Source organism: Hippopotamus amphibius, unplaced genomic scaffold (assembly GCF_030028045.1).
Source record: "Hippopotamus amphibius kiboko isolate mHipAmp2 unplaced genomic scaffold, mHipAmp2.hap2 H_2, whole genome shotgun sequence".
Lineage (NCBI taxonomy): Eukaryota > Metazoa > Chordata > Mammalia > Artiodactyla > Hippopotamidae > Hippopotamus > Hippopotamus amphibius.
Window position 1 is genome coordinate 222,344 of NW_026648281.1, and position 15,130 is coordinate 237,473.

At 45.3% G+C, this 15,130-nt stretch overlaps 1 protein-coding gene across 1 annotated transcript in view; it reads left to right on the forward strand.

Moving 5' to 3' along the window:
* LOC130843076 (uncharacterized) overlaps nucleotides 1-15,130 on the forward strand; it is a 280,003-nt gene that overhangs the window by 121,358 nt on the left and 143,515 nt on the right. The window contains 5 exon segments of the mRNA XM_057719733.1: nucleotides 5,795-5,890; nucleotides 5,968-6,282; nucleotides 7,339-7,653; nucleotides 8,008-8,049; nucleotides 8,131-8,454. Coding sequence (XP_057575716.1) covers nucleotides 5,795-5,890; nucleotides 5,968-6,282; nucleotides 7,339-7,653; nucleotides 8,008-8,049; nucleotides 8,131-8,454 — 1,092 coding nt within the window.

Consider the following 15,130-nt stretch of genomic DNA (forward strand, 5'->3'; position numbering starts at 1 on the left):
TTCTCTATTTTGTTTTTGAGATTTTGAATCATCTTTACTATCATTACTCTGAATTCCTTTTCAGGCAAATTGCCTTTTTCTTATTCATTTATTTGGTCATGTGTGTTTTTTTCTTGCTCCTCTGCCTGGAAGGTGTTTCTTTGTTTTCTCATTTTGTCTAATTTACAGTATTTGAGGTCTCCTTGCTCTAGGTTGCCTAGTTGTAATTCCTCTTGTTTCTGTTCTCTGGCCCCTGTGGTGGGGTTTGTCCAGTGTCTTGAGTAGGCTTCCGGATGGGAGGGACTTGTGCCTGCTTTCTGATGTGTGGATCTGAGTGTTCTCCCTCTGTTTAGCAGGGCCATGTCAGGTGGTATGTTTTGGGGTACCTGTGAGTGTAGTATGGCTTTAGGTAGTCTGTGTGCTGATGGGTGGGTTTGTGTTCCTTTCTTGTTTGTAGTTTGGTGTGAGGTATCCAGTACTGGTGGTTGCAGGCAGTTTGGTGAAACCAGATCTTTGACTCTGATAGAGGCCTCCATCCATGCTCTCTGTGCTTATTATTCCCTGTGGCCAGGGATTCTCTTGTGGTCTAGCATCCTGGACTCCGTGCTACCTCCTCAGAGCTTCTGGCTTGACTTCTCCTCAAGGAATCAAGACCCCACAGGTTACTCATCTTGGCAATAAAGGGGATTAAAAAAGACTATCCAAGCCCCAGACTAATGGTAAAAAGTTAAGTCAAACAAACAAATACTGAAACAAGGAAATGTGTAAACACACAAGAGAAACAAAAACAGAACCCAATAAAACATGAAGAACTAGAACAACCAGACAGAAGAATCTCAGAATGAAATCAATTAAAGAGAAAACCAACAAAAACTCAAAACCAAAAAAACAAAACCCAAACAAAGTGCCAACTGAAGACTGATGCAAAGAAACAAAACAAACTGATAAGAATGGTTTTTTTTAAAAAAAGAAAAAACAGAAAGGGGAAAGAAGACAGTACAACAGAAGAGCAATGTTGATATGGAAATATATAAACAATATTTAAAAAGGAAGAGAAAAGAAAAGGACAAAAAAAAAAAAAAAAAAGACAACAAAACCCCAGAGGAATTGTGAAAACAAGGAACAAATGTAACAGGGACCAAATAGAAACAAGGACCAAATATAACAAAAAGCAAGAGAACAAACAGATAGGCTGAAGATCCCCAAAACAAAATCAAACAATTATAATTAGAACTAAGAGAAAGACAAAAACCTAAAAACGATAACCAAAGCAGTGTGTCATCTGAAGAATAAAGCAAGGACACAGAGCAGACTGATAGTAATGATTAAATGTTTATTAAGATAAAATAAAAAGTGATAAAACACAGAGCATCACAAAAGCATAGTATAAATGGAAATATAAAAGGAAAAAGAAAAAAATAAAGTAGAAGTGTATTAAAGATAAAAAAAATAGGGAAGAAGAACTTAGCACAACAGAATAGCTAACTATAAGTAGAAATATATAAAAAGGATAAAAAATATAATTAAAAAATTGAAAAAAATGTTATAAAATGTGTAGATCTGTTAGGACTAAGATTGTAATAAAAAAAAAGCTAGAACATACAACAGAATGGATCAAATCAATAGAATTAATAATCATAATTCTGTTTCCTTGGGGTCTGAGATGTAAGTGTCCTTGTACAGGTCCCCTTCACCTCCCCTAGAGGCCCTCCTCTGCCTCTGGGTTGGACTCTGGGCCTGCTGTGAGCCCTATGGGGTCCACTTAGGCTCTGATCTGACCCAATTCCTCTGTGTGCTTGCTCCCAAAGTCCACAGCCGCCAGAGCTAGACCTTTTTCATTTGTGGGAACATTCATTGTCTACTCAGATATTCCAAAGACATAGGGTCTACCTAGCTGATCATGGGGATTTAGTTTGCAGCTTGTGTAAGATTTTAGATCCTCTTACTTAGTCCCCTTGTCCCTGGCATTCAGCTTTGGTTTTGTCTCTGCCTCTGCATATGGTACAACCACAGGGGTCTGGTCCTGAGGCTGACCTGGAGCTCTTGGGTCTGTCTCAGTGAGGGCTTCCTTTATTGTTCATCTGTGGGCTCTGGTGTGTGGGAAGAGAGAGGCTATGGTAGTGGCTTCTCTCCCTGTGTGTGACTCAGCAGTAGCGACCTGCTTAGATCATGGGAGCCCCAGTGGTGATGCCAAATGTGCAGGTGTGCTGGCTGCCGTGGATATAGAAAATCTGGCCTTAGTGTGGTTCTTTACTGGTGCCCAGTGTAAGGTGCATGGAGGCCAGCCCTCAGGGAGCTTTTTGTATTACTTTGTGACCAGTGGAACTTCCTTTATTGTTGTCTGCAGGTGCTGGTGTGTGGGGAGAGAAAGTGTACAATAGTGGCTCCTTCCCCTCCATGTGAGTCAGCAGTAGTGCCCTGCCTGAATCACGGGAGCCCTGGTGGCAGCACCAATTGCACAGGGAAGCCAGTGGGCATGGACATAAGAGGAATGTCTCTCGAGATGGCCTGCCCTGGCCAGTCTTTTTTTGGCTGTTGGCAGCAGGCACGCTAGGGCCAGCCTTTGAGGGGGCTTTTTCTATTACTTGTTGACTGGAGTTCAACAACCACGTCAGAGGGAGCTTCATTTATTGTTTGTTGCAGGTGCCAAGAGAAAGGCTACATTAGTGGCTCCTCCCCCTGTATGTGAGTCAGCAGTAGCACCCTGTTTGGATCGCAGGAGCCCTGGCAGGGACACCAATTGCTCAGGCAAGCTGGCAGGCATGGGTGCAAGGGGAATGTCCCTAGAGATGGCCCACCCTGGTCAGACCTTTTTTGGCTCTTGGCAGCAGGCATGCTAGGGCCAGCCCCTGAGGGGGCTTTTTATTTTTTATTACTTCTTGACTGGCACTCGCCAGCCAGGCCTAGAGGGCACTTCCCTTACTGCTCATTGCAGGCACTGAGAGAAGAGCTACGATAGTGGCTCCTCTCCCTGCATATGAGTCAGCAGTAATGCTCTTCTTGAATTACGGGAGCCCCAGCAGTAGTGCCAAATGCACAGGGAAGCTGGTGGGCATGGATGTAAGAATGTGTAAGAGAAATGTCCCCAGAGTTGCCTGCTCTGGCCAGACTTCTGTTGGCTCTCAGCAGCAGGCCTGCTAGGCCCAGCCCCTGAGGGGGCTTTTTCTATCCCTTGTTAACTGATGCTTGACAGCTAGGCCCAGAGGGGGCCTCCCTTTTTTCCTCCTGGGTACCAAGAGAGAGGCTACAACAGTGGCTCCTATCCCTGCAGGAGTGACTCAGCAGTAGTGCCCTGTCTCCTTGGCAGCCAAGTTTTCCATGGTAGGCATTGCCTGCTGCAGACTTCTTCCCTCCCATCCCCTCAGTTTGTCTCCTTGGAGCCAACGATGGTTCTCACCCTGGGCCTGTTCTCTGGTCCCCACTCTCCAACTCCCAGAACCCCTGCACTCCTGTGAACACACATCTCAGTCCGGGGCATGCAGGGCCATGGTACAGACCATCTGTGTGTTTCTCACTCTTTCCCATCTGCCATAGATCAGCCACTTCACCCTCTTTGGACAGCCCCAAAAGCCTCCCTTCTGACCCAATCAAATTTCCCATTGGAGAGGGGGTTTCCCTCAATTTGGTAATCTCTCCTCTGTTTCAGCTCCCCTGCCCTGGGGTGCAGGTCCCATCCTTTTTTTTTTTTTCTCCTCCTCTTTCTCCTTTCTTTCTTTTTTTTGGTCCTACTCAGTTATGCCAGGATCTTTATAGTCCTTTCCAGTGTCCAAAGTCTTCTGCTAGTGTTCAGCCAGTTTTCTGTGGGAATTGTTGCATCTATCGATGTATTCCTGATGCATCTGTGGAGACAGATGTACTCCATGTCCTTCTACTCCACTGTCATCTCCTCCCTCCCCCCACATTCTTAATATTAGGGAAATATAACTTACGAACTTTTTTCTGTATATTTAGTGCTTCTTATGTCCTTTTATAAAGACCTTTGCCTACTCCAAGATCATATAAACCTTCTCCAAGAGTATCTTATAGAAGTTTATAAGTTTATTTTTCTCTTGCTTATAATTGTACATTCCATCTGGGACTGATATCTGTGTAAGATAAAGGTCAAGTTTCATACTGATATCCAATTGACTCAGGATCTTTTTCTGAAAAGACTCTTTTCCCCACTGCAGTGCCACCTTTGTCATTAGCAGAAAGGTATGTGTCTGAGTCTTTTTTAAGACTTTCTCTTCTGTTCCGTTGTATTGTCTCTTTTTGTAGCAATACCACATTTTCTTAATTAATGTAACTTTATAGAAAGCCTGGATAATTTTAATTTACAGGAGTTACTTTATATTAACTCCTCCAACTTTGTTGCTTTTCTTGCCAACTGCATTGGTCATTCCTGGTCTTTTGTATTTTGTTTAAATTTTGGATTCAGCTTGTCATTTTCACCAAAAAAAAAAAAATGAGGATATTTTGATTGAGACTAGATTTAATCTACACAGAAATTTGAGGATGATTGACTATGATGATTTTGAGTCTCCCTATTCATTGACATGATTTATCCCTCCATTCAGTTACATCTCTAATTTCTCTCAGAGATTTTGCCCGTCTTCTACTAGGTTTACTCCTAGGCATTTCATGTTTTTGATGTCATTAGTGTTTCTTTTAGTGAAAGTGTCCTAGGAATGAATTCTCTCTGACTTGTTTTTGCCTTTTAAATTTTTTTTAAAAGTTTGATGTAATTTGAGACTTATAGAAAGGTTTCAAGAGTAATATAAAAATTCCCAGATGACCTTTACCTGGATTTCCCAATGTTAGTATTTTGCTTTAATCTCTCTCTGTCTCACTCTCTTTCCTTCCCTGTCTCTATCTGTCCCTCTCTGTCCCCCTTTTTCCCTGAATATGTAAAATCTTTCTGAATTAGGTTGCAGAGTTAATGTCCCTTTACCACAAAATATTTCAAGGAATTTCCTTATGTAATGACATTTCAGTCAAGCTTTCAGATGACTTCAGTGACATATAAGTGCAACCACTGAAGGACCCCAAGGTAGAACTGCCAAGTTCAGTCTCTACCAAATTACTGACCCAGGAAATCATAAGCAAAATTAAATATTTTTTTTTGCTTCATCTGCTAAGTTTTTTGGGAAACTTTCTTACACAGCAATATACTCTGGACACTTACTATGGAACTGCATTTCTAGATAGAGGAATATTTATCCTCTGATCTTCCATTTTACTTTTTCTACCTTATGCTGATCTAATGTTCTGATACACTAGTTCTTTAGTTCTTCATTTCCACTATTAAGTTTTTCAGCTTTAGAATTTTAATTTATTTTTTGTTAACATTTCTCTGCCAAGAAACACATCTTGTCAGTTAATTCCAAGAGCACTTTAATCATGGCTATTTAAGTTCTCTGTCAGGTAACTTTAATAGCTGAATAACCTGGAAGAGTCTTTCTAATGTCTCCTTTCTCCTATTGGTTTTCCACGAGATCTTTTTTATATAAATACATATTTTTCTAATTACAGGCATTGAAGATGAAAATTTGTAGAAATCCTCTGGAAAGGATCGTGTTTTGCTTCTATTCAAGGATAGATTTAGGAAGAGAAACAATTATGTATCTAATTCTTAGGGCAACACTTGGCCTAAAACAAAAATTGTGGCATTGTCAGAAGCAGAACTCTCCATAGAGGGGTGAACTCTAAATTTATGTTAACTTTTCTGCTGTATTACTGTTTGCATCTCAGGCTTCATCACTAGGTCATTATTTAGCTTAATTCAGTTTCCTATTCTTCAACTCTACCAACCCTCTGATCATTGCTTTTTCTGCAGGAAACCAGACCCAGGTGCTGCCCCTGTGCAATGACTCAGTGCCTGAACCAGCAGGCTCTGCAGCCTCAGAAGAGAGTGGCGCCACCTACTGCTCAGGTGAGGGTCCTACAGGACCCGAGGACCCTTCTCATTCCTTTTGTCAATGCCCCATTGTCCCATTTCTCTCTCCGCAGACAGCAGACAGCTCCGCCTGGTGGACGGGGGTGGTCACTGCGCCGGGAGAGTGGAGATCCTTTACCAGGGCTCCTGGGGCACCATCTGTGATGATGGCTGGGACCTGGACGATGCCCACGTGGTGTGCAGGCAGCTGGGCTGTGGAGAAGCTGTCAACGCCACGGTGTCTGCTCACTTCGGGGCGGGATCAGGGCCCATCTGGCTGGACGACCTGAACTGCACAGGAAATGAATCCCACCTGTGGGGGTGCCCTTCCCTGGGCTGGGGGCGGCACGACTGCAGACACAAGGAGGACTCGGGGGTCATCTGCTCAGGTGCATACTGCACGCTGTACATAGGCTGGGGAGCAGGTGGGGACCCTGGAGGATGGGGTTCTGAGGAAGCTTCCTCCCATGGAGCCTGTCTTCCAGCAGAGGTGAAGATTAGGTGCTTTCACTTCCTGCAGCGGCTGAGGGTCTGGTCCTTTCTTTTCAGCAATATCTGCTGGCAGAGCCATTTCTTACAGTTTCCACTTGAAAGAAGCATTCAGTTTTCAGTTACCTATGATACTATGATAGCAAAATCTCCAGATCCTGTTGATATTGTAATGAAACCACAAATTTATTATTTACAGTTCTGTATGTTAGAAGTCTGACAAGGGTCTCAGTGGGCTAACATCCAGGTGTCCACAGGGCTGCATTCTTCCTGGAGGCTCTGAGGATTCCCTTTCCCAGCCTTTTCTAGTTTCTAAATGTGCCCTGCATTCCTTGGCTCAGAGCCCTCTTTCTTCCTCTTCAGACAGACAGCAGTGCCTTTTATGACCATTCTTCCTCAGTCACATTTCCCTCTGACTGGAGCTGGAAAATGTTATTCATTTCTAAGGATAGTGGGTCTACGGATGTGATTAGACTTGGATCACATGGTTAATCCACAGTATTCCAGCTGAATCTCACCATCCCATGTCCTTATGTTAATCATATCTTTAAAGTGATTTGTGACAGGTAAGGTAACATAGTCACAGGTCCCAGGGATTGGGATGCAGACATTTCTGGGTCCACTATTCTACCACTTCCCCAACACCCACACCACATTCCTTTCACACAACTCTTCTAGAGTTTTTGTCGGGAAGCAGGATTCAGCTCCCCCTCCCTGCAGGTGCCCAGGACAGTGGTCCTGTCAGTTCATGTTGCACTGCATCATTGTGGTAGAAATAGCAAGATGAACATCAAAGGGCAAAGTCGGGTAAAAGGGAGACAAATTTCAGTCTTCTCACCTGGTGGATATCTTGTCAGCTGGGTCAGGGATGAGTGTCACAGTTTTGCAAGGAGAGGAAAACCCAGAGCACTGAGTGGAGTGCTCACTGTGTCCCGTTTCCTTCCTTTCAATTTCAGAGTTCCTGGCCCTCAGGATGGTGAGCGAGGACCAGGAGTGTGCTGGGTGGCTGGAAGTTTTCTACAACGGGACCTGGGGCAGTGTCTGCCGCAGCCCCATGGAAGACATCACTGTGTCCATCATCTGCAGACAGCTTGGCTGTGGGGACAGTGGAACCCTCAACTTTTCTGTTGCTCTTAGGGAAGGTTCTAGACCCCAGTGGGTAGATGGAATCGAGTGCCGGAAAACTGATACCTCTCTCTGGCAGTGTCCTTCTGACCCTTGGAATAACAATTCATGCTCTCCAAAGGATGAAGCCTATATCTCGTGTGCAGGTAACTTTCTTTCTCTTTCTGTGTGTCTGTCACAACCTTGTAGGATGCTGTTAGTGTGATTTTAGATATTCCAATTTAAGTGATAAATTTAGGTTGAATCTACAAAATGTGTGTTTGTCTGTGTGTCTCTGTGTGTGTTTGCATTCGTTGTGGGGTGTGGAGACTGGTAAACAAGTAAGTAAAGTTATTTCAGCTGCTGATAAGATCAGGTGAATGTCTCAGCCCATTAGATAATGAGGTCTCTGTTTTCACTTGTCACTTGGCCTGAGCCAAGGACTTTAGATAATCTTGTTTGGGGACAAGACCACCTCCAGCTGCCCCTGATCCAGCACTTCCCATTGTTTGCTCCTGCAGGAAGGAGACCCAAGAGCTGTCCAACTGCGGCCCCCTGCACAGGTACATCATCCCCACCCACCTCCCCTGTAGCTCCCAGGGGCTCCTTCCTTCCAGTAACAGGATGGGCTGCTGTGTTTTCAGACAAAGACAAGATCCGACTCAGGGGAGGAGACACCTCAGAGGACAACTGCTCAGGGCGGGTGGAAGTCTGGCACAGCGGCTCCTGGGGCACAGTGTGTGATGACTCCTGGAGCCTGGCAGAGGCCGAGGTGGTGTGTCAGCAGCTGGGCTGTGGCCATGCCCTGGAAGCCGTGCGGGACGCGGCATTTGGCCCTGGAAATGGGAGCATCTGGCTGGACGAGGTGCAGTGCGGGGGCCGGGAGTCCTCCCTGTGGGACTGTGCTGCGGAGCCCTGGGGGCAGAGCGACTGCAAGCACGAGGAGGATGCTGGCGTGAGGTGCTCTGGTGAGTGGAGGGGCTTGGGATGTGCTCTGGTTGAGCTGGGGAAGTGCTGGGGCAATGGGCTGGGCTGGGGTGTGGTGGGATTTGTATTCAGAAAGCACCCAGGAGCTGTAGCTCTGATCTCGGACGGGGGAGCTGAGAGGACTCAACATTGAAGCTTTGGTGACTGAGGGGTGATTTCAGGGCTCAGGAGGGAAGAAGGGCTGCCCTGCATCCTGACCAATTCTTGTGCTTCTAACTCTTGTCTTTCTCTTTAGGTGGAACAGCAACTTTGCCCCCCACTCGAGCAGGTACTGTGTCATGATCCACGGGCAGGGGAGATATTCAGAGCCCTGGGACCTGCTGTGTGGACTCTCTGACAGAATTAGCCACTCAGGAGGGGAAAGATCCTGAGGAACCAGGGCATTTTCTGTGGGAAACTCCCCCCGCCTTGGTTCACGGGACCAGAAGTTTCTCATGTCCATGGGCCAAGGGAGGCTGGCTCCTGTGCTGCAGGATCTAAGGCTTTCCTACCTGCCCACGAGTGTTGCTCCTCATCAGCAAGGTGCTGGTCCCAGGGCTTGTTTGATGCTCTGCTCTCCTGAAGCACAAGGAGAGGAGTGAAGCTGGGAGCCTGGTCCTCAGAGGCTGTCTCAGCAGGGAGGCTCCCTGATAATTCCTGCTCTCACTCGGGCCGCACTGGTTGAAGTGGAGTTGAATCATCTCAGGACAAGAACTGGGGGAGCCCAGTCACTGTCAGTGCAGTTGTGTCTGAGGCTGGGATTTCATTGCCCAGAACTCCCTGCAAATGCTGGCATAGGGAGTTTCCCTGTGCCCAGGACCTTCTCCAAACCCTCTTGTTTTTTCCTCCTTTGGGACCATACCAGAATCAAATCCTGTTCCTGGCATCTTCTCCCTGCCTGTTATCCTCTGCCTCATCCTGGGGGCTCTTCTCTTCCTGGTCCTCATCATCCTGGTGACTCAGCTGCTGAGATGGAGAGCAGAGCGCAGAGGTGGGCTTCAGGGGGTACTGAGTACCATGGAAAGTGTGTGGAGGCAGGAAATGGGGCCAGGTGTGAGGAGAGGAAACCTGGGCCAGGTCTCTCTTCTTACACCCATGAATCTGCAGAATTCCATCTGGTCCATCTTAAACTCTAAGGGCTGAATATACAGAGGTACTTAGGATTGGGTTGTGAACACTCATAAGTCATGGCCTCTTCTGTGAGACCAGAAAGAGTCAGGGCTGAGCTGTGGATTCAGGGTCACACAAAGGCAGAAGGTGCAGACAGGGTGCATGGGGTGGGAGACTCTACAGAGGTCCTGGCAGCTCTGAGGGGTTTTCCACATGTGAGCCCCAGGGAGATGGAGGGTTAGCCTGCTGGTTCAGGGTGTCTAGGGTGGCAGTCTCTGACCTGCTGGTGGTTTCTCAGCCTTATCCAATTTAGAAGATGCTCTTGCTGAGGCTGTGTACGAGGAGCTTGATTATCTTGTGACAGCAAAGGAGGAACTTCTGGGCAACACAGGTGGGTCTCTCTGCCTTGCCCTCTTGGGACCTCTGGTCGTCAGCCACCCCCTGGCTGTGAGCCATCTTCTCAGCATCTGCAGACCCCACACTACAGACCCCACATCTGCCCCAGGTTCACAGAGGCAGCCCCTCCAAAGACAGCAGGATGGCCTCTCCGGAGCCCCTGTGAACTCCCTGCCTCCCTCTACAGGGCAGGAGCCAAGCCTGCCCCCCATTTCTCCTCAGCCTCACACAGGTCCCATGCATGTGGGGAAGGTCATTCTGGTTGTTGTGTGATGTTTTCTCCACACTACGGTTCCTGTCAGATGACTCGGTGACTAAACTGCCATATTACACCAGGCACAGTGAGGACCACGGAGACTATATGTCTGCTGCAGGTAGTAGAGGTGGACCTGCCTCACTGGGTATTGCAGGCAGGAGAATTTCCCTGATAGAGACGAGATTCAAGGGGAACAGTCTTCGTTTCGGACTAGAGGGTTCCCTTGTGTCCAGATGGGGCCCGTCCTCCCCCTTCTCTGGCTGTTCTGTGATATGTCAGTTGGGCCTGGGCTCTCTGTGTCCAGAATCACCCTCATTCATTCACAACAGGCAACACTGCTTTAAGAAATAACATCTGGAAAGCATAATTTGTCAATATATTTTAGTAATGCTCATTGGTGTAAGAGTTGCTTTGCGATATGTAGGTTTTTTTTTTTTTGTATCTTTATTAGATTGAGATATGTAGTTTTAACCAGGAAATATTATTTATTAAATTATTTTTTGGTTTATGGGCACATCAAAATGAAATACAGCCTTAGAAGAAATCTGTTGAAACAAGGAGTGGATAGTGCCTCTATTTAGCAGTTCAGAAAATCTTGGTCAAACTGGATCTTAGGTATTTCCCAGGCCAACCCACTTACTGTCGTTTCATCTGACCCCCTTTCCTGCCCTTAGGACTCCTAGATGAGAGGACTGATGCCCCTGGTGAAGGTTATGATGATGCTGAAGAGGTACCAGTGCCTGGGGCTCCTCCTGCTTCTATGATGAGCCAGAGGGACGTGCCCCCAGAGGAGGAGGATGGGATGAGGGCCTCTCAGACAGGTGAGTGGGGTTAGCTGATCTCTTGTAATCTGTCTCTGTCCTGGGAAGGGTGAATTTGAGCCCTCAATGCCCATCCTTCCTGCAAATTCAAAACTTGGATGACCTCATGTGTGTGATAGCATCACCTCTAACATACCCCACCTTTAATGCTGCCAGACTCCTTGGGAGGGAGGAATCACTCTGTTCTTGGGATCTATGTCTCCATAATGTGACATGAATTTATTAATGTATCCTTGATGTGCTTTCATTAAGACTTGTAGATTAATTGAACATATTTACCAAACCTAAAAATGGAACAATTCTTCTCATAACACCTTTGTGCTGTCTCATACAGAAACGTAGTTAGAGATTTAAAAAAAGTTATTGTAGCATTGGAATTTGTGAAGCAGTTTGATAATTGAAGATGCACTCTGTTCATCTGTTATCACTAACATGTACAAAGTCTATGATATATGGTAACCTTAAAATTAAGCCATGGTTGTGGACCATAGACTCAGATTTTATGGGCAGCTAAGGGCTAACCTGCTCCAGATGTTTCAGTGGCCAGGAGAAGGCACTCATTCTCCAGAAAAGAGTATTTCTCCATCTGTGTGGTTTCTGGGGAGGGGCCATCTGTGGATGCTGCCTGTGATAGTATTTGTGGGCATTTGGGAACACAAGTCAAGGCGACTAAGAGCAGAGTTGGATTGTCAGTGAGGAACTGAGATTTTTCCTGTCTCTGGTCTTCCTCTCATTCTAAATTCACATCTGTCATTTGTGAAAGGAGAAAAATCTTAAATTTGTTTTTATGATTCTTCCCATTCTTTGGGCCAGCTCCTTGCAAATTGTGTAAGTCAGGAAGCAGGTCTTCACAGAGCTCTGGTGTTGGCCACAGACATCCTATTATCCAAAGATTCCCAGAAAAGCTGAGGCCCCAGATCCGGATCCTGATAGGACAGCCCTGACATATCTGTGCTGTAACTGATGTGAAATAGCCTGAGCCTCCCTGCGTACAGCCTGGGTCCCAAGGATGCTTTGTCATCACCACTTACTCAACATGCTTCCACCACAGGGCACTGTCCTGTCCCTTTGTCTCAGTTCTAATGAAACTTCTCTTTGCTATTTCAGGCTCTTCTCTGCACTTCTCTAGAGAGGCAGCTGATCCTGGGAAAGGAGAAGTGAGCCCCCGTCTCCTCCAGGAGGAGAGGGGGGACCCTGGGTATGATGATGTTGAACTAAGTGCCCCTGAAACAGCCACGGTGGCTTTCCCATGATGTTATATTAAATGTGAGATGAGGCCTCAGATATTCTAATTGCCTGTATTCCAATAGAGTAGTGCTGACATATAACTATATTGTATGGAAATTGCTCAAAATAAAATATCTGAATAAAGAAACTTTTTGATAATTTGGCAAGTTTCATCCCAAATGCTCTTAGAGGATTTGTCCCCAGTCACAATTTTCCTCAAAGGAAATACAAGGTGAGTGAACTGACTTGTTTTCTCACCTCTCCCAAAAGCTAATGAAGACATGACTTTGTCAGGCTCAGAAATGCTCCAGGTCACTCTTATTTAGATAAGAGGCTCTAAACTTGGTCCATACTCACACCCTCATTCCTAGCAAGATGAACTTATGGAAGAAATAGTCCTGAACATTCCCGTATGCTCTTCCCTGAGATGTCACATCACCTGTTTTTAATTAGTCTTGGGCGCCAGATTGGGTGTGAGTTTTAAAGTTGAGGGTGGGAGGTTGGCTGGTGAGAGAGGATGAATACAGTTTTCCTTATCCTGCCTATTTTTTTCATGTTAAAAATCTAATTCTACATAATTACCTTTTCCTTTTTCAACTCTAATTCCCCAAGTTATTCTATTTATTCCTTTAGCCCATCCAGACTCCTCCTCACTCTTCTCTCATGTCTAGTTGGTTAACAAAATCCTTTAAAATTCAGTCTTTCCTCTCCATCGCTTCTTTTTTTCTTCTTATGTTCTGTAGAAGTGGCCAAAGATTACATTTCCAATACACCCCATTACATTGTGAACATGTGGAGGGGCTGCTGAACTCATACAAGAACTGAGAGTGGTGGCCTGGTCATGAGCTGAGCCTAACCTGTTACTTAGTTGGTGGCTCTGGATACTGTCCGGGGGTCCAACCTGCACTCACACCTGCAACCTTTGAATTTTTGGCTGGGCACAAGGGTTGGGAGATGCACAGGGCTTCTTCCCGTGCAGGTCACATGGCCATTTACCATTGGGAAGTGATGAAATAAATGACAGAGTAAAGTATACCCACCAAGAATACTATATTTTGTTTCTGATGCATGGTGTCAGTGAAGCCAAAATATCTAGTTACTATAATTTTGGATGATAAAAATCATATACAATTAAGGGAGAGGTGGGTAGGACAAGATTCACCACCCAGATCTGGGAGAGTTGCAGGATGAGCCTCTTATGGATTGGGTGCTCAAGAAGCAGCCAGTAGCTGATGAAGAGACTTTCAGAGTGTTTAGATCAGGAAAATCAGAGCATCATTCCAAGTGACCCATGTTGCCTGTGAAGGGGCCTTTTGTGAGGGGTGGTTTTGGAGGGTTTATCATTCCAGTGTCTGCCACAAAAGCCAGAAAACGTCTCTGCATAACAGTAATTATCACTAGGCAGCCAGAATGTCATGTGGGTAAAGAATTTATAGGAAGTTCTTTCCTATTTACAGTGCAGTTAGCATTTTAAGCTTGGAGGCCTGTCCCATGTTTTTTGGAAGGACCCACTGGAAGTCCCTAGATTTTCCTGAAACTTCACAGGCACTTATCACCCATAAATACTTTATTCTGGGCAGCGTGGAGAGTGTCACAAAGACATGAAAATGTCCGGGATTATGTTACATGTTAACTTCCAACGTAATAACCTGTGTGGTCGGTAATAATATGATTCCTACAGGGGAAAAAAAAAGTTTCAGGTTTTACTAGGCAGCATCACCAGGCATCACCATCAGAGAATGAGTCCAATCCTTCATGGAATTGGTCGCTTCATCCAGAACTGCAGGAAGAAGCGAGGCTAAGAGGATTCTGAAGTTGTGCAGGAGAGGTGTCTACTATAAGTTAACTTCAAAGTCAGAACTAGGTGATAAAACTTGGCACAGTCAAGTATTATCAGTCTAGACCCCCAATTTTTGGCTTTGGTGACATGGTTTAAATGAAATTCTTACTTTCTTTTTTTTTTATATTTATTTATTTATTGCCTGCGTTGTGTCCTTGTTGCTTCACGTGGGCTTTCTCTAGTTGTGGTGGTGAGAGGGGGCTTCTCTTCATCGTGGTGCATGAGCTTCTCATTGCAGTGGCTTCTCTTGTTGCGAAGCACGGGGTCTAGATGCAAGAGTGCAGTAGTTTTGGCTCGTGGGCTCGGTAGTTTTTGTACACGGGTTTAATTGCCCTGTGGCATATGGGATCTTCCCAGCCCAGGGATTGAACCCATGCCCCTTGCTTTGGCAGGCGGTTTCTAAACCACGGCGCCACCAGGGAAGTACTGAAATTCTTTCTTTTAACTAATATATAAACCAGCAACTGTGGAGCCCTCAGACTTGAGGTTTTCCTCACTTCACGTGAACTTCTAAGACTGTAGTTCCACTGTGGATGAATTATTAAACAAGGTCAAATGAATCATAGAAATTTCCCCAAATCAAGCTTTAATAAAAAAGCAGGCACGAGCAGAGAATCTATCTTTAGAGGAGCCCCAAAGTGTCAGATGTATCTTCTAACTGTCCTTTTCCCACACTGGGACACAGATGAGCTCTAATTATGCAGGTGGTACAAGTTAGATCAAGAGGAGCTATATAGGTTTCATTTTCCCAAAGTTTTTAGATTTTATTATTCATGTAGGTAAAGAACTTATGTGATTAACTTCCATCGTCTTGTAAACCACATTCCATTAATCAATCCAAGTTTTTTTTATTATTATTGATCTTGATTGATGGTTATGTACTGATAAAATGCTTTAGATAAGAGTTTCCTTGAGTATCTTCCATCTAATGAATCCCATCAGAATGCTTTGAAGGAGCTCTGGTTAATATTAACAGTGCCCTGAAGTGCTGGAAAAAGGATTCAGCCAATTTACCTCCTTCCGTCTTG